Below are 23,832 nucleotides of genomic sequence, written 5' to 3' on the forward strand. Positions count from 1 at the left end.
CTGCATTTGTCTGATTTATATCTTTATGGATCCCGCTAACAGGTCAGCATGGTTCTGCCAGGTTGTGGGGTCTACACTGTCTACATCACCCTGCCCCGGAGAGCTGGGAGGTTGTGGGTCTAGGCTGTTTGTATCACCCTGCACCAGAGAAGCTGAGAGGCTGAGGGTCTAACCTGGACAGGAGAATCTCGGGGTGGACTACCCATCAACACCGCCCACATCACCCTGCACTGGGAGCTGCATGTCTACTCTATCCACATCACCGTGCACCGGATAATCGGGGGCGGGAAGGAGCTGCACGTTCCACTGCCCCTGCAGTATTCCCAACACTCCCCATGGAGACTCTTCCCAGGCATCCTGGGTGGGACTGTCCACACCACAGCTGTGGTGGGGTGGGTCGACTCAGTACCCGTTGGGGGCTGTAGCCTGTACCGAGCACCACCTGGAGGTCCTGCCTGCTGCCCGGCGGTCCCGCCCGACACCTGGGGCTGCCTCTCTCAAGGGCTCAGGTTTCAGGAGGCTCTGGGAATCGTGGGGACTCTCTGGGTTTGGGCCACAATGGTGGCCCCTGTTGCTGCAGCATGCATGGAGGCAGGGTGGTGTAGACAAACCAGTGGGGCACAGAGCCAGACCCATGGAGGTTAGTGTAGACGGGGCCCTGCCGCTCTGTTCCTCTGCCTCCTCCCTGGATCCTGTCAGGGAGTGAAGCCCAGGGGACGGTCCTCTTTCTGGGGGTTCCGACCTGGTAATTTCAGACTGGGGCTCTTCCTGTGGCTCGGCTCGTGGGGCCAGCAGGCGGGTTGGAGGAGAGCCGGGCCCAGGGAGCGGCGGAACACGTCCTCACCTGCCCCTGCCGGCGCACCCTCTCTTCCAGGCTGGCCACCTGGGCCCCTCTCCCATAGGCCGGGGCCCCCAATCCAGAGCTCCACCAGGCCAGACCAGGGCCCAGCAACCCAACTGAAGGAGGACGACAGTCAGGCCAAATGGAGAAACATTCAAGATTTGGGATTTTGAGCAAGGCAGATGGAAAAACAGAGAAGGACTCATAATAATAACAACAACACTGGGCTGAGCACTGGAGTAGATAAAGGATAACCAGGTCAGATTCAGTCCCTGCCCCTCAAGGGGCTCAGAGTCTAAGTAGGAGGGAGAACAGGTATTGAATCCTCATTTTACAGATGAAGAAACTGAGACTCAGAGATGTGAAGTGAATGGCCCAATATCCCATAGCAGGCAAGTGGTAGAGCCGGGTCGAGAACCCAGGACACTGACTTTGGGTCCTCACTCTTTCCCCTAGGATGCACTACTTCTCTGTCCGCAGCAGGAGAGGATGGAGCTGACACTGGGAGCACATTTCTGACTGAACGGGTTCATGGCTGATTGACCCTGCAAGTCACAGGCAGTATTTCCAGCGGAATCCGAACTCCTTATTTGAACCAATCTGGAACCCGCCTGGACCAAAATCCAGGCAACTCATCCAGACCCCACCCCCCGTCATTCCCCAGTTCCCAGTGGACATCAGGCAGACCTGGTTCCCAGCCCCCAACCGCTCCAAATCCCCCCCACCCAGGGAGAAGGGGGCTGACAGAGACCCCAGGACTCTCTGAACCATTGGAAACAAGCCTCAAGATGGAACTCAACCCTCAGCGACCCCCAAACCCTCACGGACAACTACAAGCCATCATTCTTCTTCCCGGATTCATTTCTCTAAGTAGGTCAACGCTCTTTATTTTACCAAAGAGCTGTCCCCAGGCAACCCGTGTCAGCCAACCCATCCCATACCTCCTCTTAAAAACAGCTAACAAAGCTCATAAAATCTAAACCCGTCCACCCAAGGGCCGGTCCTTGGTCTCCTCCTGCACTGCCCGGTCAGCAGGAAACCGAGGCCTAGTCTTCCTCCCGCTGCACTGCCTGGGAACTGAGTCCTGGTCTCCCTGGACACTGCCTGGGGAATGGGAGAAACAGTGTGCCTAGAGAAGCGGAAGGACTAATGGAGAGAGCACGGGCCTGGGAGTTAGAAGCACCTGGATTCTAACCTCGGCTCTGCCACTTGTCTGCTGTGTGACCTTGGGTGAAGTCAGTTAAATGGCTGGGCCTCATTACTTCATTAGTAAAACTGGGGGCCCCGTTTGGGACATGAACATGTTCTACTGATTATCTTGTATCTACCCTGGGACTTATAACAGTGCTTGACATATGTAATGCTTAACAAATATCATAAAAGAACCGAACCCCCTAAAATCCCCCCCCCCCCGAAATGAAATACGGAGCTCTGGTTCTTCCCGAGCCTGCCCGGGAACCGAGGTCTAATCTCCCTCAACCCTGCACAGGGTAGGGAACCAACCTGACCAGCAGAAACCTTCAGGGATCTGACAGAGATTCTCATTATTTTGGGGTTCAAATGAGCAGGCAAAACAGTCTGGGATTGTCTGAATGGACACAGTGGCTCTCCATAGCCTCCTCACACCCTGCCCAACTCCTGCTTCTGGCAGCCCTCGGTCTCCACTCTCTTGCAGAGGCCAAATCCCCCAGGGAGAGTCTAGGCCACAACATTGTGTTTCAGATAGAGAGAACCATCACATCTACTTTTGGGTCCCAACAGTGGCTATCCAGCATTGTAGGATACTGGTTATTAGTGCCGCACTTGGCTATCCAGTGGTGGTTAGCCCAGTGCTTGGTTAACCAATGCTAGCCCACTGGTTGCTAGGCCCAGAAGTTGGTCCCTCCACCAGAATACATTAGAATCACTTCTGTACTCTGGAAAACTCTTCCAGCACAAGAGAAATTTGAGTGTCTCTCCAGGCCCCTGGAGACTACCTCCTGTGTGCAGATGACTGCATCCTAAACAAAACCGAGGAATGTATCAGCCTTCAGCGGGGAAGCCAGGTACACACACACAAACGTACAGAGTGGCAGCCACAGAGCCAGACACTGGAACAGGAATTCTGTTACCTTGGCAGCCAGTGATGCCACAAGAGAGAAGGAAGCAGAAATCCAATTCAAAAAGGCCGGCATGTCCTCGGAGTGACTGGTCAAACAGAGGGGAGTCACAGCGGGGGTCTCCAGATCCAGACCTGAATGGAGGGCTGCCTGGTTTGTTCGATGGCTGTGAGGCCTGGACCCCCGACGGGCACGATCCAGCTCCCTGAGCAGTGCCACAGGCCTCCCCGTCAGGGCAGGTGGCTACTGAACTGTGGGATGGGATCACAGAGTCAGGTTCTGGGGCGATGTCAGCACCTGACATCAGCACCATGCTCACCTCAACCCGGCATACATTGAGTGGAACATGGGAGAAGAGCACATAATGGCAGGAGACCGGCAGAGAGCTGAGGTTGGAGAAATGGGAAGCCGGGAGGGAAGAGGAGGCATCTGAGGCCCCAGTAGAGCAGAGCCTTGGACTGTGCACATCCCTGTTGAGCCCTGGGAGCGACTGCGGAGGATAGACTGCCAGCCGCTCTGCCCTAGAGAAGGAACAGCTCTCTTCCAGCAAAGCTTCCTGGCGAATGAGACAAGGAGGCCAAAGAGAAACATGCCAAGGCAGCAAACATCAAACACGACAACATAACCAGGGACGCCTTTTGTGTGCCCAGGTGGCCAGGACTGTGGGATCCTGCATTGGTCTCTGAGCCACACACGCACTTATAGATGAACTTCACGGTCAGTGCTATCTACATGGATACGTCCGCAATCCACACTCTCATCCTTTCCTGACATCTGATATGTGAACATGGTGAATGTGTTGTGTGTGTGTGTGCACGCATGACAGTGTGTGACTGCGGGTGGTGTGTTCACGTCTGTGTCTCTCTTGCGCTCTCTCTCTCACTCTTTCCCTGTGATCTTGATATCCAGAGGCATCAAGCCCAGAGGCAAGCCAGCTCCGTGTTCTTGACAGAGAGTCAGAAACCACAAATGTCGGAGCTGCCGGTGCCCGCGGAGCTCCTGGGAATCAGTACCCCCCAAGACAGTGCCAGTGCGCCTCCCCCCGCCCCCCCAGTGCCTCCCCCTCCCCAAACCACCGCATGGGTGCAGTTGCCCCCCACTACTCCCACACGTTCACCGCCCCCAGGTCCGCAGTGCCGGTGGGAGGGTGCTTGAGAAGATGGAAGTAGAATTCAGGTTCTCGATGGGGTAATAATCATTCAGAAAGTGCTGTGTGATCTGATGATGCATTTATCGAAAAAAAAACTAATAAAAAAGAAAATTAAAAAAAAAGATACAATAATTGTTACTGCACTACACCCTAATGAATTATTGTGTTCAGGGTTCCTACAAAAAAGTAATATTATACTCGGCTTTATGTTTTAATTGATTTATTAAATTTTATCACAGGAATGTAATTTAAGCTCCTCATGATTTTAGATCTCATAAAACCTTTAGGCATTTTGCAAATTCAAATTCCAATTTAAAGCCAGGCCGAGCAATTAACTTTTCTATCATCTTGTCAGGGGAGAAGGCTCGTGTTTAATTTGAGACAAAGTGACAGAAATATATAGACACGGCGGCAGCGTTTGCGACGACTCCGTGTAATTTATGAGTCAGCAGTGCCCACCTTCAAACCAGGATCTAATAGAAGGGGAGGGTGCGGGATGGGTGTGAGGAGGTGAGAGCCGGGCCAGGCAGGGGAGAGGCCGGGTTGGAGTTGGGGGGACTGTGTGCTGGGGAAGGTCACCGGGAAGCCAGGCTGGATGGATGGGGAGAGGTTTGGTCAGGGTCGGGAGGTCGGGAGGTCGGGGGGAACCAGGAGGGGAACCAGGAATCAGGAGGTGACCAGGGAGTCAGGCTAGGTTTGGGGGAACCTGATTGGGACCAGGGGGCTGTGGAGAGGCTGGGTGTTGGGAGGTGACCGGGGAGTCTTGCTTGGTCTGGGGGCTGTGGAGAAGCCGGGGTGTGGGGGTTTGACTGGGGAGCCAGGCTAGTGTCGGGGGGTGTGGTGGGAGGCAGCGCCTGGGGATCCGGTCTGGGTTGCGGGAAGGCCGAGCCAGGATGCGGGCTGTGGTTGGGGCCGGGTGGAGGGAGGCAACCACAAAGACCAGCAGTAGGAGTCCACTGTCTCTGGGAACAGGAAAGCGAGAAAGACGAAGTGCACCCAGTCACTCCTTTTCCTGGATTGGAACAATAGGCGCTGGAAGAGCTGGAGCAGAGGAACCCATGTCCAAAGCAGGAGTCGGAGTTGCTGTTTCTCTGGTCTATTGGGTGTGCAGCCCTGGCACCTTGCCAGGAGAGGGTGGGCTGGTTTCAGGGTCTCCCCCTCCCCAGATGGGCAAGAGGTACAGATCCAAGGGTCTGGGACTCGGCACTTGTTTCTGAATCCAAACTAGAATTCGCAGGTTGACTGGGGGAATCCACTCTGCCCACAAAATCCAGTCCCTTCCTGAGGCCCCACCCCATTGCCCACTCCACACCATGGTCCAGTTGGGTACCTTCCCCACCCCTTGCCTAGGTCTGGGAGAAAGAGTCAGCTGACAAGGCTGGGCTGCAGTCAACATTGGACACCACCAGCAGTGGGATCGCAATGCCCATAGCGCAGTGCCCATGGCTTGTGGCACCTGCACCACCAATAGGCAGCATCCACAGGCCCCCTGCCCAGATGCCTACCACCATCAGTCCAAGTGGTCATCTGAAAGCCAGGACTTTAACCAAACCAGTCACAGCCACTGAGAGTGCCAGAGAAAACTTTATCACACGGAGGGCCGGGGAGATCTGACATGAAACCTGAACAGTAGTTATGAGAACAGAGAGGAGCATGTTGCTGCTGCTCCAGAGGGCTGAGTGGCTGCCTGGTTGGATGGTTTAAAAACTCGTCAGCTCAGAGGTTAGAGCCTCAGAGGTTACAGCCTACAGAGGGTCTGAGGATGGTAGGGAGCAGCTGCAACTCATGTGTGAGCCTGGGAGCCACTGGCCCGCAGTTGGGGAGGGAGGGAAGGTGGCAAGTGAAATTGAATATCCGGGGTCATCTCAAGGCCATGTAACCCCAATAGCCAGTGACCTGAGTGACCTCAGGCCATGTGACCCTGACAGCCAGTGACCTGAGTCACCCCAGGCCATTATGACCATGACAGCCAGGTCTTGGGTCATCTCAGGCCATGTGACCCCAACAGCCAGTGACCTGGTCACCACAGGCCACATGAACCTGACAGCCAGGTTACTGGATCATGCCTGGTCATGTGACCCCAACATACAGTAACCTTGATCACCTCAGAGCATATTTCCCCAGTCCTCAAGAACCTCCAGTGATTGCTCATCCACCTTCACATGACATAGAAACTCCTTACCATCACCTTTAAAGTACTCCATCACCTCTTCTCTCACACCCTTCTGCATTGCCTTGACTTGCTCTCTTTACTCATCCCTCCTGCCAGTCCCACAGCTCTTGTGTACATATCTGTCATTTTATTTATTTAATGTCTGTCTCTCCCTTTAGACTGTAAGATCATTGTGGCGGGAATGTGTCTGTTATACTGTTGTACTGTACTCTCCCAAGCACTTAATACAGCACTCTGCACACAGTAAGAGCTCAATAAATTCGACTGCCTGACTGAGGTCGTTGTGGAAGGGATTATGTCTGTTTATTGTTGTATTGTATTCTCCTAAGTGCTTAATACAGTGTTCCACACACAGTAAGTGCTCAATAAATACAACTAAATCAATGAATAAATGAACGTGACTCTGACAGCAAATGACCTGGGTCACCTGAGGCCACTGACTCTAATAAATCTATATTTTTTATATTAATATCTGTCCTCCCCCAACCCCCAGACTGTAAGCTTGCTGTGGGCAGGGAATGTATCTGTTTATTGCTATATTGTATTCTCTCAAGTGCTTAGTACAGTGCTCTGCACACAGTAAGTGCTCAATAAATACAATTGAATGAATGAATGAATGAATGACCCTGACAACCTTGCCCTAGAGCACCTCAGGCCCACATGATCCTAAAAGCCTGGAGAGCCTGACAGCTCAAGCCACATGACCCTCAACAGCCTGATCCAGGGGCTCCTCTGGGCTGCAAAATGGGGATTCAATCCTTGCTCTCCCTCCCCCTTAGACTGAGAACCCCATATGGGCCAGGGACTGTGTCCAACCTGTTTCTCCTGTGCTTAGCTCTGTGCCGTACTGGGCCTGGAGTGAGTGTTGAGTGGACACCAGTCTTCAAGTTTGAACAGGGCACCAAGCACAGCGTTGGGCTCGGTCCCCTGGACGATCAGAGGGGAATCCGAGGTCAGGCTCCAGACGGGCCAGCCCCTAGGATGGTTGGAAGGTGGGTCCGAAGTGAAAAGTGTCTGGGGCCGGGAGCTACAGACCTGGAAAGGCTTTTGTGGGAGCAGGACTGAGGAGTCAGAGGTCAGTCATCCCAGTGCAACAGGGTCAATGCAGTCCATGTGACCCCAACAGCCAGTGACCTGTCTCACTCCCACTCCCTTCTGCATCACCCTTGTATTTGGATTTGTACCCTTTATTCACCTCACCCTCAACCCCACAGCTCTTATATCCATATCTGTTATTTATTTATTTATATTAATGCCTGTCTCCCCAGCCCTCTAGACTGTAAGAAGGGAACGTTTCTACCAATTTTGCTATATTGTACTCTCCCAAGAGCTTAGTACAATGTTCTGCACATAGTAAGTGCTCAATAAATATACAATCGATTGATTTTGGGCCCAGTCATCCAGGGTGAGCAGGGCCCTGCTCAGTCAACAAACCAGGTCACGGGATTGCCAGTCCATGGCCACCTGGAGCCAGTGCTCACTCCCTGCCCAGAGCATGGGGGTCACCACCAAATCAGACACCTCTCCTGCCGCACCAAGGACCCCGGCGCTCACACCTGCCAGGGAGGAGGGACAAAGATAACGGGAACCCATGACCAGTCAATGGGCAGATTGTGTCTGGACATGGGGTCCCGAGGATACTAATCCTCAGTCACTGATCCCTCGCACTGCAGCGACAACTTGGGGCGACCAGGCCCTCCCAGGGGCCATCCCTGCTGGGTGTCTCTGAGGGGAAGGAGGAAGGCTCAGGCTGTTTGGTGCTGCTCCCAATTTCATTTCTGCTGCTCCCTATCTGCAAGTCAGCTCTATCCATCCATCCATCCATCCATCCATCTACCTGCTTGCTCTCCCCTCCTTCCCTGTCTCCTGATTGGCTCCCCCCCCAGTCACATACCCAGAGGTCATTGTCCCTGACCCTCACCAGCCGACTGGGGTCTCCATGTGTCCCCCTGGTAGAGTTTGTGTTTGCAACTGGGGACGTGGAGACCTGGTCTGACCGGCCCCTGCTGGCCCCTGTGCAGGGGGAGCGGCTCGGCTGGGGACACAGGGACCAGCTCTGACCGGTGCCCACTGGCTCCCTTGCAAGGGAGCAGCTCAGCTGGGACCCAGGCCCCGCGTGACTACCTCCTGTCCTCCCCCTCACCCCCACATACAGACATCACCGCCTCCTCCTCCTCTTGCTCCTCCTCCTCCCCCTCCCTGCTCCCTCTCCCCAGCGCCTCCGACCTTAACGAAGACGGACTGCCGTGACCCCACAGCCAGGCCCTCCGCTCTCCTCAGGAGCTGCCAGAAGAAACTGATTAGCACTTTGCATAATTAACCTGATTAGCACTGTGCATAATCAAACTGATTAGCACTTTGCATAATTAAAAAGAAATAATAATAATAACAATAATAAGCACTGAATAACGGCAGAAGCCGCTGGGCCCTCAGGCCTCTGGTTTACAGGAGAAACCAGTCCAGCTCAGCCAGAGTCGCGGACCCAGCACTCAGCCTCAGTGCCCAAATGGCTGGCCAAGAAGGTAAGGTCACCTCCTTTCCTATGGCCCTGCCCCAGAGATAATGGACAGGGAGCAGGCAGTGCAACCCAGAGGATGAAGCACTGGGGGCTGAGCTGAACCTCTCTGGGCCTCAGTTTCCCCATCTATGGTCACTCACAGGGAAGTGGTGGGTAGGAGGTGATCTTGCAGATGAGAAGGCAGCCTCCTTTCTGATCTCCCAAGCTCCTGTCTCTCCCCACTCCAGTCCATACTTCACTCTGCTGCCTGGACATGTCACCCCCACCTCTTCAAAAACCTCCAGTGGTTGCCCATCCTCCTCTGAATCAAACAAAAACTCTTCACTATTGGCTTTAAAGCACTTCATCACCTCACCCCCTCCTACCTCACCTTGCATCTCTCCTTGTACAACCAAGCCTGCGCATTTCGCTCCTCTGGCACTAACCTTCTCACTGTCTCTCAATTCATCTTTCTCGCTACCGGACCCCTGACCAGTCTACCTCTGGCCTGGAACGCCCTCCCTACTCAAATCCACCAGGCAATTACTCTCCCTTTTCAAAGCCTTCCCAGACTAAGCCCCACTTTCCTTATCTCCCACTCCCTTCTGCATCATCCCGACTTTGCTCCCTTTGCTCTCTCCCTCTCTCCCCGCCCTCAGCACTTACGTATAGATCTGGATATTATTTATTTATATTGATGCTGTTTATTGTTTTGATGTCTGTCTCCCCCTCTCTAGACTGTGAGCATCGTTGTGAGCAGGGACTGTCTCTATTATTGTACTGTACTTTCCCGAGGCTTAGTACAGTGCTCTGCACAACAGTAAGAGCTCAATAAATATATTGAATGAGTGAATAAATCATGGGAAGGAAGAGACTAGGCCAGACTCAGGGGTGGGCTGGCTAATGTAGGGCCGGTTCTCCTATCTTTGTGCCAGAGTCCCGGGCCCCTCACTTCCCTCACCCCACCTCTCTCCCATATCCACTCCCACCACATCCAGCCATGCAGCTCCACTGCCAATCGATCCATCAATCAATCAGTAGAAATCACGAAAACCTCTACTGAGCATAGTAGCTGAGCCTAGTACTCAGCACTGTTCTGAGCCCTTTACAGAGTTCAATAGTTAGGGGACACAATTCCCACCCTCGAGGCGCTTCCAGATCAATCATTAGTGTGAAATGAAGGCAAAATGTGTGTGCAGAACACTGTACTGAGTGCTATGGAAGAACGGAGGAGTTAATAGAAATGATCCCTGCCCTCTAGGGGCTGGAATTCTACATATTCACAGGGCTATACTAAACGCTGGGAGGAGTTCAGTAGTTAGTAGACATGATCCCTGCTCTCTGCTTACAATCCACTGTATGCAGAGTGCTGAACTGAGTACTGGGGAGAGGACAGTAGTTAACGGACATGATCCCTGCCATGGAGAAGTTTACTGGCTTGGAACGCCTTCCCTCTTCCTTCTCCCCATCTTCAAAACCTTACTGAAGGCATATCTCCTTCAAGAGGCCTTCCCTAAGTCCTCATTTCCTCTTCTCTCACTCCCTCTGCTATCCCTTGTTTGCTCCCTTTTATTCATCCCTCCCCCAGCCCTATAGCACTAATGTACATATCTGTAATTTCTTCATTTCTACTAATGTCTGTCTCCCCAGTCCTCTAGACTATAAGTTCATTGTGGACAAGGAACATGTCTATCAACTCTGTTATACTGCAATCAATCATATTTATTGTTTACTTACCATAAACAATAATGATGTTGGTATTTGTTAAGCGCTTACTATGAGCACTGTTCTAAGCGCTGGGGTAGATACAGCGTAATCAGGTTGTCCCATGTGAGGCTCACAATCTCCATCCCCATTTTACAGATGGGGTAACTGAGGCACAGAGAAGTGAAGTGACTTGCCCACAGTCACACAGCTGACTGCAGAGCACTATACTGAGTGCTTGGGAGAGTAAAATACAACAACAATGCTCTGCACACAGTAAGCACTCAATAAATACAATTGATTGATTGACTGTATACAGAATGCTGTACTGAGTTCTTGGGAGAAAGCCCCCACAAGGGGCAGGGACCATATCTTATTCCCACCACCTGGGCATTTTTTCCCAGTGATTAATTAAAGAAGCAGCGTGGCGCAGTGGAAAGAGCACAGGCTTTGGAGTCAGGGCTCATGAGTTCGAATCCCAGCTCTGCCACTTGTCAGCTGTGTGACTGTGGGCAAGTCACTTAACTTCTCTGTGCCTCAGTTCCCTCATCTGTAAAATGGGGATTAAGACTGTGAGCCCCACGTGGGACGACCTGATTCCCCTGTGTTTACCCCAGCGCTTAGAACAGTGCTCTGCACATAGTAAGCGCTTAACAAGTACCAACATTATTATTATTATTATTAATGGGAAAAATTAATTTGAGCAGCAAGCACTCAAAAAATAGTACTACTATTACAGTAGAGTTAATAGACATGATCCCTGTGTGGATGGATGTGCAGACGGGGAGGCTTGAAGCAGAAGGGATGGGCCCATCCACAGTGCCGGCTTCCCTACGACCCAGGAGACACCCGCCCTCTCCCCCACCCCCCCGGGGGACCCACGTCCCGCTAACGCAGACAGTGAGGACCGGGAGTCCCTGCCCTTCCCCCGCTTTCCTGTCAAGAAGGCCCCGTGGAGCGGAGATTTTTTTCTGGTCTAGGTTCCTGGGAAGGTTGTTTCCAGCGATGATTCCGGGAAAGTCTCCAGCCTCTGAGCTTTCTATGTAAATATTGTTCAAACACACATATATGTGGGAGCACAATGGAAAGGTCAGGAAGACGAGGCCTTTTTTCAAACGTATTTGAAGAGTTTTTTTTTTTTAAAAAAACTGCCCACAAAAGTTTCAGCCTCTCCCTTCTGGCAGCCTTACATTTTCTTATACAAAATACACCTGCCTTTTTTTTTTTCCTAAACTAAATATTTCTTCCATCTAATGACTCTCTTTATTAGACAGCATCTGATTTGCATATATTTCCATACAATTTAACTGCTAGCTGGGGAGAACAAAGGAGCTCTGGCTGGGGGCTGGTTGCTGGGAGGTTGCTGGGACAGAAGGATGCTGGAACAGGGAGGGAAGGTGTCCGGCCGCCAGGCTCACTACCCCTTCTCCTTCACCCCCCCCCTCCCTCCCGGAAGCTCTTGGCACATCTCAGCTCCAGGGGCTTAACACCCCATTTGGGTGGGTGGGGATCTTTCCTTCCTTAATAAAATAAAGGCACAGCTAAATGCTGATCTGCTCGGAGTTCTTCACTTCTCCACCCGTCGCCCCAGCCCTGAACATCCCCCCAGGCCCAGACTAACCCCACCGACCCGGTTTCCTCCCCAGGTCCAGGTCATCCTCCTCCCCCTCTCAAGGCCCAGCTTCCCACTACCCACCCCAGGCCTAGGCACACCCCCTCCCCAGGCCCCGGTGGTGCCCTCAAGCCCATGCCCAGGCAGCCCCCTGACTGTACTGTGGGGTTGTGCTATGTGTGTGGTTAGGGTCGGGGTGCTGGTTCACAGCTTATCCCCATCAGGCAGCCTGGAGCCAGGGAGGGCAGACAGATCTACTGGAACCTCCCAAATCAAGGACTGAAGGAAGGTGGTGCAGATAGCCTGTGGTGGGCCCAAGTGGCCAACCAAGGCTCACTCACCCAGGAGGAAGGAGGTGGAAGGTCACAGGCTGCAGGCCTGGGGTGTCGGAGGTTGGTGTCCAGGACTGAGGCCAGCCAGGTGGGGAGTGAGAGTCTGGCCACCTCAAGGACCTTCCCCTCCACCCCAAATATACACACAAGCACACACACAGTGCCTCTGGGCACTCTCTGCCCTCTGCACTTTGCCAGTGGGGGGTGGGGGGGAGAGGGTGAGGAAAGAGGAAAGAGAAGAGTGAGGAGGCAGAGTGAGAAGAGGGAAGGGAAGGAAGGAGAGGGAAAGGAGGGGGAGAATAGGAAGGGGAAGGAAGGAAAGGAGGGAGGGGGAAGGAAAGGGGAAGGAAAAGGGAGGGGGAGGAAGGGGAGGGGGAAGGAGGAAGAGGAGCCACGGACCCACAGCACGTTTCCAGGGTGACGGCAGGCGACCTGATTTGCTCACACCTGCTGGGTTAATTAGGCCAGACGAAAGACGAACCCAAAACTGATTTTCCCTAAAAAAGATGACTATTGAAAATGAGTGAGGAAGGGCCTGCCAGAGGTCTGGGTGGGGTGGGGTGGGGTGGGGGGACTGCAGCAAACTGCAGAGATCTGGGGCCAACCCCCAGGCTCCCCCAGCCCCCAGTCCCCAAGGTCCCTGGTCCCCCATGGTCCTGGACCCTCATGGACCCCAGATTCCCACACTTCCCAGACTCTCCCACCTGCCATGGCCCCATTGTCCTGACCTGCAGACCCTCAGCTTGGGCCAGTCTGCAACGTGTCCACATCCTTTGCCAATGAATACTCACTTTACCTCATCAATCAATCCATCAATGGTATCGATTTTGAGCTTACTGTGTGCAGAGAACTGTACTAAGCCCCTGGGAGAGGATAGTACAAGAGAATTAGCAGGCACTTCCCCTGCCCGTAATGAGCTTTCAGTCCACAGAGCTTTCGCACTATGATGTGACAGACAAGAGAGCCAGAGAGCTGGAGACAGTGAGAGAGGCAGAGAGAAAGAGCCAGAAGCAGAATGAGCCAGAGATCCAGGCAAAGAGGGACGGAAAGAGGGATGAAGACAGACGGTTTTATGGTCTCAGACCAGGCCTGGTAAACATGAACCATTCCTGCAGGGGCTCCTGGAGGAGGCCCTATGTCAGGTTCTGATTTTCTTTATGCAGAAAAATGGCTTCAGCGTCCAAATGGAGCAAAATGTAATAATGATGATCACGACGATAACAATAATAATGCTATTTGCTAAGCACTTACTATGTGCCAAGCCCCGTTACTAAGCGCGGGAGTAGTTACAGGATAAGCATATGGATCACAGTTCATGTCCCACATGGGGACCACAGTTTAAGGGGGCAGGAGAAGAGGGATTTGCAGGTGAGGGAACTGAAGTCCAGAAGGAGTAAGTGCCTTGCCCAAGGTCACTGAGCAGGTTAGGGGAAGAGTCAAATTGGAACCAAGGTCTCCTGTCTTTCAAGTTCAGGCTCTCTCCACTCTCTGACTCCAAATGCTGCACATTTGAAAACATGGTAGCAGGGGAAAGAACGGCTTGCAGGTCATTATTTAATCAATCAACTAATCAGTGGTATTTATCGAGCATTTGTGGTGTGTATAAGATTATATTGAGGCGATTGGGAGAGGACAATACAGTTAGTAGACATGATCCCTGCCCTCAACGAGGTTATAGTCAATCTACTGTGTGCACAGTGCTGTATTGAACATTGGGGAAAGGATGATAGAGCTTGGAAACACAATCCCTGCCCTTAAGATGCTGACAGTCTACTATGTGCAGCACATTGTGAAGCATACAATACAGCAGAGTTGGTAGATATGTTCCTTGCCCACAGGGAGTTTCTGGTGTGGAGGCTGTTTAAAATTCAGTCTTGCGGGTTGGCTCAGCCATGGTATCAGACTTCACCTGGTTCTGCCTTGGCCCTCAGGGGCAGCAGGCTTCATTCATTCACTCAATCATATTCATTCATTCAATCGTAATCACTTACTGTGTGCAGAACACTGTACTAAGAACTTGGAATGTACAATTTGGAAACAGATAGAGACAATCCCTGCCCAACAATGGGCTCACAGTCTAAAAGGGGGAGACAGACAGCAAAACAAAACAAGTAGTCAGACATCAATACCGTCAAAATAAATAGAATGACAGATATATACACATCATTAATAAGAGTAATAAATAATATATACAAATATACACAAGTGCTGTGGGGAGGGGAAGGAGGTAGAGCAGAGGGAGGGAGTAGAGGGAATGGGGAGGGGAGGAGGGGCAGAGGGAAAGGGAGGGCTCAGTCTGGGAAGGCCTCCTGGAGCAGGCTTCCCATTCTGGGGCAGATTCTAGTCCCTGCCGTCCCACTTCTGAGGAACATCTTTCACTGCACCTTACCTCTGAAAGCAGGAATTTTCACCTGCATTCTCACACTCTGGTTGCTTTTCCAAGCTCAAAGAGGCCATCAGAATTTAGGCAACTGCAGGTCAGGGGATCAAGGAGGAAGCATTTCCATCTTCCCCCAGTGCTCTGGGAAGCCATAGGGATTGAAGTGGGGCCAGAGGCCATCCACGCTCCCTCGACCAGGCCCGTGTCCATGGCACGAATGCCTCCTCGCCCTGGGCTGGTCTGCTCCCCAGCAAACCCTGTATGTCTCTGGCACTGGGGCCCTGATCCTCTCACCCGCCGGCAGAATCAGCACCTACCCTTGACCGGTTCTGTGGGGACGCCCAGGTTCCTGGAAAGGCAACATGCCCCGGACTCCTACCAAGTGCTCACTGGTTGGCGGGCACCGTACCAAGTACCTGCACCATAGACCGTCTGCTCCTCAGGGGCAGGGATTATGTCTAACAGACACAAACTATTGTCCTCTCCCAAGCACTGAGTACAGTGGTCTGCACACAGTAGACTGTAAACCCCTCAAGGTCAGGGATTATATCTACTAACTCTACTGTACTTTGCCAAGTGTTCAGTACAGTACTTGGCACACAGGAGACTGTGAGCTCCTTGAAGACAGGAATCATGCCTATTATTGATCAATCAATCAATCAATCGATCAATGATATTAAGTAATTCCTGTGTGCAGAATACTGTACTAAGCACTTAGAGTAATACAAAAGAGTTGGAAGACATGCTAAACCATTAGAGCTTATGGTCTGGGGGGAGATGGAAATTCATATAAATAAAATCCCTTCTCAGTGGATTGACTGGGGCAGCAGGAAGTTTTTGAGCAGAAGGTAGTGTTGTCCAGTAGATGAAGCATGAGACTGGGAGTCTGGGGACCTGGGATCTAATCCCAGCTGTCTGCCCCTGGCCTGCTGAGTCACCTTGGGCAAGTCACTTAACCACTCTTGGGCCTCGGTCTCCTGCTCTGTAAAATGGGGTTGAGTTCCTCACTCTGCTTCCCTCCTTCCCTCTCAGACTTTGAGGCCTGGGTGGAACAAGGACACGGTCTGATCTGATTATGCCTCCTTGGCCTCAGCACTCATCACGGAGCTTGGCACATGGTGAGTGTGAAATCAACACCGTAATAGACTCAAGTCTTATTTCTAGCCCAGCAGCCTACACTGCTCAGTCTGGACTTCTGGCCGAGAAGAGGCGGGTCAGACTGGGTTGTCTGCGGGTCTCTGACTGGGGCGGGACCAGGCCCAGGCCTAGGGAAACTGACTGGGGCTGCCCTTCAAGCCAGATAAGCCGATAGTGACACACAGTGGGAGTGCGGGGGGGGCAGGGAGGCACCGCTCCCAACAGCCGACAGGAAGGGACAGTTTGGTCCAGTGTATTCTGACCATCACGAAGTGGGGCCGCCATCTGGACGACTGTTGGGGGGCGGGTATCATCTGTTCTGAATCTGGTGCCTCGAAGACGCCTCCATCTGCAGCTTACGTAAATGGCGCTCGCCAGCCCGCCCCGACGGATGGATGCCCGCACCCAGGACAGGCCGGCAGGAGAAACTCCGGTTGCCCAAACCTCGGGCCAGGAATGGCTGCTGGGAAGATAGCTGCAGAATGGGGAGAATGGGCAAGGGCAGGAGGGTGGCAGTGTGTGTGTGTGCGTGTGTGTGCGCGGAGCAGGGGGGGAGAGATGGATTTTATCGGTTCCTAGATCAAGGCTACGCTCACCCGCCCACTCACCAGCTCGCCTGCCCACCCACCAGGTGCTCTTGGGGGTCTTGTGCCCAAGAGGCCCCATGCCAGCTCCGGCTTCTTCCCACTAATCCAACTCCATTCACCAAGGCGGTCCTCCAGGACCCCTAGTGACTCTTACAGAGTGGTCTGGCCAACAGTAGAAGCCGGCCCAGCGCCCTTCTCCTCAGCCCCAGGCCAGTGCCCAGCGCTCTCCTGAGCTCTCTCACCTCCCGGACTCCCTAGCACCCCCAGCTCCACCCTTCTGTCCCTGAAGGGTAGGAGGGAAGGAAGAGGGGCAGGTATGAAGGAAAGGCCGAGCTTAGGCTCCAAAGGACCCACACGACCAGAAGGTGACCCCCAGAGCCCGCCCCACCTGCCGCTTCCTGTCTCTGGAGCCGCTGAGACCGGGGAGGACGCCGGGGCAGATTCAGCGGAAGAGGCTAGGCGGTGCTGCCAGCCCTGCCCCAACTGCTAGGCGTAGCCTGGGCTCCGGGGCTGGGAAGCGGGTGCCAGCCTGGTCTGAATCCTTGGGGGCAGGCAACCGGGAGCCGTTGAAGAGGAGACTGTCTGTGTCGACCCCCTCCCGCCTCCCAGCCCCCACCACTCCCGGGTCAGATTGCGGCCAGCGCTCGGGCCTGGATCTGGGTCAGTGTTAATCGCCCCTCTGTGCCGAGAGGCCCGGCTTCGGCCCTGCTGCCTGGGTGGAGCAGTCCACCGCGTGCCAACTAATCCATGTTTAAGAGCGTGGATATAAAAATTTTAGATCGGGATGGTCGACGGTGAGCGAATGAGTGGGGTGGGGGCAGAGGAGGAAAGTAGGTCACACCTAACTCTACTTTGAAACATCAGCAGAGGAGGGAAGCCCCTAGCCCCCTGCCCCCAAACCCCTCCCACCCATCGACCAGAACCTGCCCGCCGCCACTGCCTCTCTGCAGACCCCCAAGGAGACACACAGAAGGTACCCTACATCCCGTCCACCCTGCCCCACCCTGAATAACTGGCCGAATAACTGAGCAAAAGGCCAGAGGAAGTGAGGAGGAAGAGGAGGGAGGAGGCAGACAGAGAGAGAAGAGAAGCGAGGGAGGGAGGGGGGAGGAGGGAGATGGAAGGCAAGGGGGAGAGGGTGAAAACCCCATGTGGTGAGCAGATCAGAGCCCGCGAGAGAATCAGCACCCCCCCACTCCCTCCCCATGCAATCCGCGCAGGAAGGGAGCCAGGATCAACTCTTGCAGGCAAGGGTGGAGGGGAGGGAGGTGGGGGGAGGAGGGGCAGAGAAATGGAGGGTCGGGGGGCAGGGGGCATACTGGGGGCAGGGGGGCCAGGACCTCCCCGGGAAAGCTAGAATAGGCGTTCGGAGCCAATGGCCAGCCCAGCCACCAGCCACCGGGCACCGGGAAGAGGAGGTTACCGTGGTCCCCACAGACACAGCCTGGCCGTGCGTGGGGGAGGGAGGGAGGAAGGGCAGAGGGAGTAAGGAGGGAGGAGACCGAGCTGCCCCAGGGTGGACTGTTGATTCTCGATATCTCCTCCAGGAAGCCTTCCCCATCTGAGCCCTCTTCTCCCCAACTCCTTCCCCTTTCTATATCATATTTGCACTTGGATCTGTCCTCTTAAAGGTCTTTGCTATTCATCCCACCCTCAGCCCCACAGCACTTACGACCATATCCCTTATTTATTTTAATGTCTGTCACCCTCTCTAAACTGTAAACTCGCTGTGGGCAGGGAACGGGTTTACCAACTCCGCTGTATTGTCCTCTCCCAAGTGCTTAGTACAGTGCTCTGTCCACAATAAAGCATTCAATAAATACCACAGATTGATCGACTGTGCCAAGCAAGGAGGCAGAGACTGCTGCAGTTGTCAGGCGGTTGGTAGATCAGTGATATTGTGGGGACGCAGAAGGTCCATCCTGGGCAGGCTGGGGGCGGGGAGCATGGTCAAACCTGCCACAGCCGCCCGCACTCTGATGAGATCCGCTGGGAATGCCTCTGTCTAGTGTATCTACTGAGTGCCTACTGGGAGCACAGCGCTGTCCTGTCCTGCTGCTCTACCGAAGCTCCTGGGATGGGGCCTCTACCAATGCTCCCCCACCCCGAGATCTCAGGATGGAGTCTCTGCTCCTGTTCCCCCTGGAGCTTCCGGGACTGGGGTCTCTGCCACACTGGGGTCTCTGCAACCACTCCCCCTGAGCTCCCAAAGATGGGGTCTCTACCGCTGCTCCCCCCCCCCCCAAGCTGCTGGGATGGGGTCTTTGCCACCCCTCTCATGTACCCACAAATACCCAACACACACTGTCTCCCCCAAACCCACTTTTGAAGCCCACGCACCTCCATGGAGTCCCACATGTCCAGTAACGGCCAAATGCTTTCAAATCTGTTCAGCGAAATGGATCGATAACTCCTTCCAGCCTCCGGCGCGGGCCTGCCAGCGCCGGGAGGCCGAGCCAAGCCCGGGCAGCTTCTCTCCGGGCACGATCCCCGGGGGCCCGGCCAGCCTGGTCCCCCGCCTGCCAGCTCAGCGGGCCTGGCCACCAGCGGAGAGGGGCCAAGCGCCTTTCCAGGGCCCCCCTCACAGGATGAGGCACCATGGAGCCTGGGGGGCTTTCAGCTGGTGCCCAAGGGCCTCACCACCACCCCAACCTCACCTTCAATGAGTCACAAGCATAGTCACCCTGGGTCACTGCCACCGCAGCTCCAGGGAACACATCTCTTCTAAGTGAACACTGTGATAGGTGCAGAATAGCTCATTCTAATAATGTTGGTATTTGTTAAGCAATTACTATGTACAGAGCACTGTTCTAAACGCTGGGGGAGATACAGGGTAATCAGGTTGTCCCACGTGAGGCTCACAGTTAATCCTCATTTTACAGATGAGGTAACTGAGGCACAGAGAAGTGAAGTGACTTGCCCACAGTCACAAAGCTGACAACTGGCAGAGCCGGGAGTCGAACCCATGACCTCTGACTCCAAAGCCCAGGCTCTTTCCACTGAGCTATGCCAAGCACTATGCTGGGCATCGTGATCAATGCAGGAATAACAGAGCAGACCCAAGCCCTACCTTATACTGGGCTCACTGTCTGAAAGGCAAAGGGAGCAGGGATCCTATCCCCATTTTACAGAGAAGAACACTGAGGCTCAGAGAGGGTGACAGACTTGCCCAAGGTGACCCAGCAGGCCCGGGATAAAGCTGGGACTGGCGTAGCGAAGCTGTGGTTCCTGCAGAAAACCCCACCGGTCAGGACTGTCAGAGTTGAGAAACAGCATGGCCTAGTGGATAGAGCATGGCCAGTAATTCAGAAGGACCTGGGTTCTAATCCTGCTGCCACTTGTCTGCTGTGTAACCTTGGACAAGTCATTTAGACTGTGAGCCCATCATTGGGAAGGGATTGTCTCTATCTGTTGCTGAATTGTACATTCCAAGTGCTTAGTACAGTGCTCTGCACATAGTAAGTGCTCAATAAATACTCCTCAATGAATGAATTAAAAGTCTCTGGGCCTCAGTTACCTCATCTGTAAAAGATGGGGATTAAGACTATAAACCCCATGTGGAACAGGGACTTTGTCCAACCTGCTTAGCTTATATCTGTCCTAGTACTTAATACATTGCCTGGCATGTAATAAGTGCTTCACAAACACCTTTAAAAAAAAAGAAAAGTTTCACTCACTACATTAGCAGCCGCTTTCCAAGTTCTCCATCTTTTCTGCACATCTGCTGGGAAACTTCCAAGCCTTCACTGGAAATAGCTCGGAGCTGGCAACATGGAAGGCCAACCCTCAGCCCTGCTGCTCCCCACCACACACACCTTGACATGTGCACACACACACCCATACACACACACCTCCCTCCCACTCCCACCCACCCATCATCCACAGAACCTTACCACCCATATCTCTACACGTGCACTCCTCCCTGCCCCCCGTCACCATCCATAGACACATACCACCCACACCTCCACATGGGCACACAGACACACCACCCACCTTCCACACACACACATACACACATATACACTCACAGAGCCAGAGGGGTGAAGAGGGATGAACCAAGGAAGGCCTCCTGGAGGAGGTGGGGGTGTCCTAAGGCCTTGAGTGACTGGAGGCTGACCACATGTCCAGCTCCGCATTCAGCCCTTCAGTGCCCAATCCCCAGGGGGGATGAAGAGGGATGAATCAGAGAAGGTCTCCTGGAGGAGGTGGGGTCTCCTAGGGCCCTGAATGACCACAGGCTGACCATACGTCCAGCCCCGCATCCAGCCCTTCAATCCCCACTGCCCCAGGGTGGCCATGTGTCCGGTTCATACTGCAACCACAGTTTCCAACCAATCGGAGCCCAGATCCCCTCGGAGCCCCCCAGACTCCGACCTGAGCCTGGGGGAAGGGTCGTGGCATGCTCCTGTGCTTTGCCCACGTGCCCCCAGGCATGCCCTCCTCGGCCCCCCTACAATCCTCCAGATGGGCACACTATGTGTTCACACTGCATGTGCACACGACATTCTCACAACACCGCCAGAATGTACACCCAGCTGGCTCTCCCGAGTCCCGATCCCCTTCCCTTATTTGGTCTCCTTGTTGGGAATTTCAGGGAAGGGGAAGTTCCAAGGCAGACGTTCGGAGGAGGCAGAATCGTTCAGTTCAGTCGACCCTGAATTCCTCACAACGGGAAAGCCAGTTGGCCCACCACCTTCCGACCTAGAGTGTGTGCAAGCCGGGCCTCAGAGAGGTTGGACCAGCCCCGTGTGCAGGTCCTTGCCCCTGCCACCTGCTCCCATTGCCCAGATGGAGGCCACATCCCACGGACCGGGCTGGGCCGGGGGGCATTTGATTCCCTGAGGGATTGGGGGGGGGGCGGTTATCCCCTGGGGCATCTCACCCAGTCTCTCAGCAACCCAGAGACACAAGCACAACCCCTAGGGGTGGAGGCGGCCCCATTCTGAAAGGACCCCTCTTGCCCCCACCACCCAACCTCCTGAAGGCCCACCTCCTCCCAGAAGCCTTTGCCGATCCTAGCCTAGCACACTGATCCATACCTGCCCAATAGCCCCTGGCCCAAGTATCCAGTTCCACTGGCCACATCCCCACCTTTTTCTCTGGCCCTCAGAGCCCCGGCTCCACCCTGTCTCAGGGAGCCCTGCTCATCCAGGGGCCTGAGGGCGGGGGCAGGGCCGTGACCTGTACCCTAGGCCAACATGGCAGCCGAGGAAAGGGCCCCAAAGCTACTTGGGTCAGAGATGTCAGACTGGCCGAGGCCCGTGGCCCAGTGGGCAGAGCGTGGGGTTGGGAGTCTGGGAATCTGAGCCCTGGTCCCAGGTCTGCCCCCGGCCAGCTGGGTGACCTCAGATGGAGCACTGAGCCTCTCCAAACCCAGTCCCCTCTCTACAGAATGGAGAGATGGTGCCCACTTTTCCTCCCTCCCCAGTAGACTGTCAGCTCCTCAAGGGCAGGGGTCATAGGGAAGCAGCGTGGCTCAGTGGAAAAGAGCCTGGGCTAGGGAGTCAGAGGTCATGGGTTTGAATTCCGGCTCTGCCACTTGTCAGCTGTGTGACTGTGGGCAAGTCACTTCACTTCTCTGTGCCTCAGTTCCCTCATCTGCACAATGGGGATGAAAACTGTGAGCCTCATGTGGGACAACCTGATTACTGTATCTACCCCAGCGCTTAAAACAGTGCTCTGCACATAGTAACTGCTTAACAAATACCACCATTATTATGTCTGCTAATAGAGAAGCAGCATGGCCTAGCAGAAAGAGCACAGGCTTGGGTGTCAGAGGACCTGAGTTCTAATGCTGGCACCACCAGTTGTCTGCTGTGTGGCCTCAGATAAGTCACATAACTCCTCTGTGTCTCAGTTACCTCATCTGTAAAACGGGAACTAAGACTGAGAGCCGTATGTCAGACAGCGACTGTGTCCAACCTGATTATCTTGTATGTACCCCAGTGCCTAGTACAGTGCCGGCACATAGTGAGCGCTGAACAAATACCACAAGAAAAAGACAAAAAACTCGGCTTCTGACTCTGACCAGACAAGACTCAAGCAGAGTTGACTGGAGGTCGGAGACAGTCACCAGGGAATATAGACCCACCCCGGAGAAGATGCCGACCCTCTGAGTGCAGAGGATGGTATGGCGCCTGTTCCCCGACCCCTCACCACCCCCAGGACTCTTATCCCATGGGTAAGCCTCGTCTTCAGGCTTTTTTCCACTCAGGGGGAGGGGGGAATCCATTTCTGTTGGAAAAACCCACTGTGCCTGCAACAGCAGAAGCAATGCCAACCTTCCCTGCCTCTTCACTTGGGAGAAAGCCCTGTAATGAGAGCTCCCTGAAATGTCAAATAATCCTTGTCTCCTAACAGTCCTCCTTTGTTCATTCCCGGGCCTCGCTTGATATGCGCAGATAACAAAAGTTCAGGTAGGAGCTGAGGTAAGCGAGAGTGGAAGGCAGGAAGGCAGGGCCCCGCCTCTGCCTCTGTATAAATATGTCTGGCTAATAGAGGGGCCATTGTCGGGCCTCCTCCCAACGATGTCACCACAGTGAGGAGATCGAAGGGGACTCGGTCTCTGCCGACTGCGGCAGTTCTGCTCCACCACCCCGCAGTTGGGGGTCGCAGAGCCGGAGAGGGCCGGCCCAGTCAGTCGATGAGGCAGAAACCACAAAGTACGGTGTGGAAGGGCTAAGCGGACTGGATAAGGGGCTGGGAATTGAGAGACCTGGGTTCTGATCCCGACTCTGTCCCTTGCTTGCTGCGGGATCTTGGACAAGTCACTTGAATTCTCTGGACCTGTTTCCTTATCTGTAAAATGGAGATCTCCTTTTTCTCCTTTCCCCTTAAACTGGGTCCAACAAGATTATCTTGTGTCTACCCCATCGTTCAGTACAGTGCTTGACACCTAGTAAGTGCGTAACAAATATAACCATTTCTGTGCAGTGGGTGCACAGTGAGGTTGTTACAGACCAGAATCAGGCTAAGGTGAGTCTGGTGATAAACAAGGGTTTTGCTTGACTCTTGCCTCTCAGCCCTGAGGACCCAGCATGGACCACCCAACTTCCCAATTCTCCCTTCTCCATTCCGGACTCTCCTTACGTGACCCACATGGATCATCCAACCCACCTGATTTACCCCTCTTCCTTCCTGACTTTCCCTCCCTCACCAACCAATACCTTGTAAGTCTCCCCTCCATATCCCTGAAACCCCCAAGTGACCCAGCATAGACCACCTGTAAAATGGAGATTGGATATCTGTTCTTCCTCCCTATTAGACTGTGACCCCATATGGCCAAGGACATAATCCAACCTCATTGTTTTGTTTCTACTC

General features: G+C 53.9%; 1 protein-coding gene across 2 annotated transcripts in view; it reads right to left on the reverse strand.

Moving 5' to 3' along the window:
* LOC120638674 overlaps positions 1-23,832 on the reverse strand; it is a 186,319-nt gene that overhangs the window by 123,824 nt on the left and 38,663 nt on the right. Inside the window, exon 1 of one of the 2 annotated variants that reach the window (XM_039913434.1) lies at positions 2,953-3,317. The exons of the other annotated variant lie outside the window; for it this stretch is intronic. Within the exon in view, the coding sequence (XP_039769368.1) occupies positions 2,953-3,253 (301 nt within the window). The 5' untranslated portion in view covers positions 3,254-3,317. Of the gene's footprint in view, positions 1-2,952; positions 3,318-23,832 lie in introns of those variants that run through there. 2 annotated transcript variants of the gene reach the window in all.

The sequence above is a fragment of the Ornithorhynchus anatinus genome, chromosome 11 (assembly GCF_004115215.2).
Source record: "Ornithorhynchus anatinus isolate Pmale09 chromosome 11, mOrnAna1.pri.v4, whole genome shotgun sequence".
Classification (NCBI taxonomy): domain Eukaryota; kingdom Metazoa; phylum Chordata; class Mammalia; order Monotremata; family Ornithorhynchidae; genus Ornithorhynchus; species Ornithorhynchus anatinus.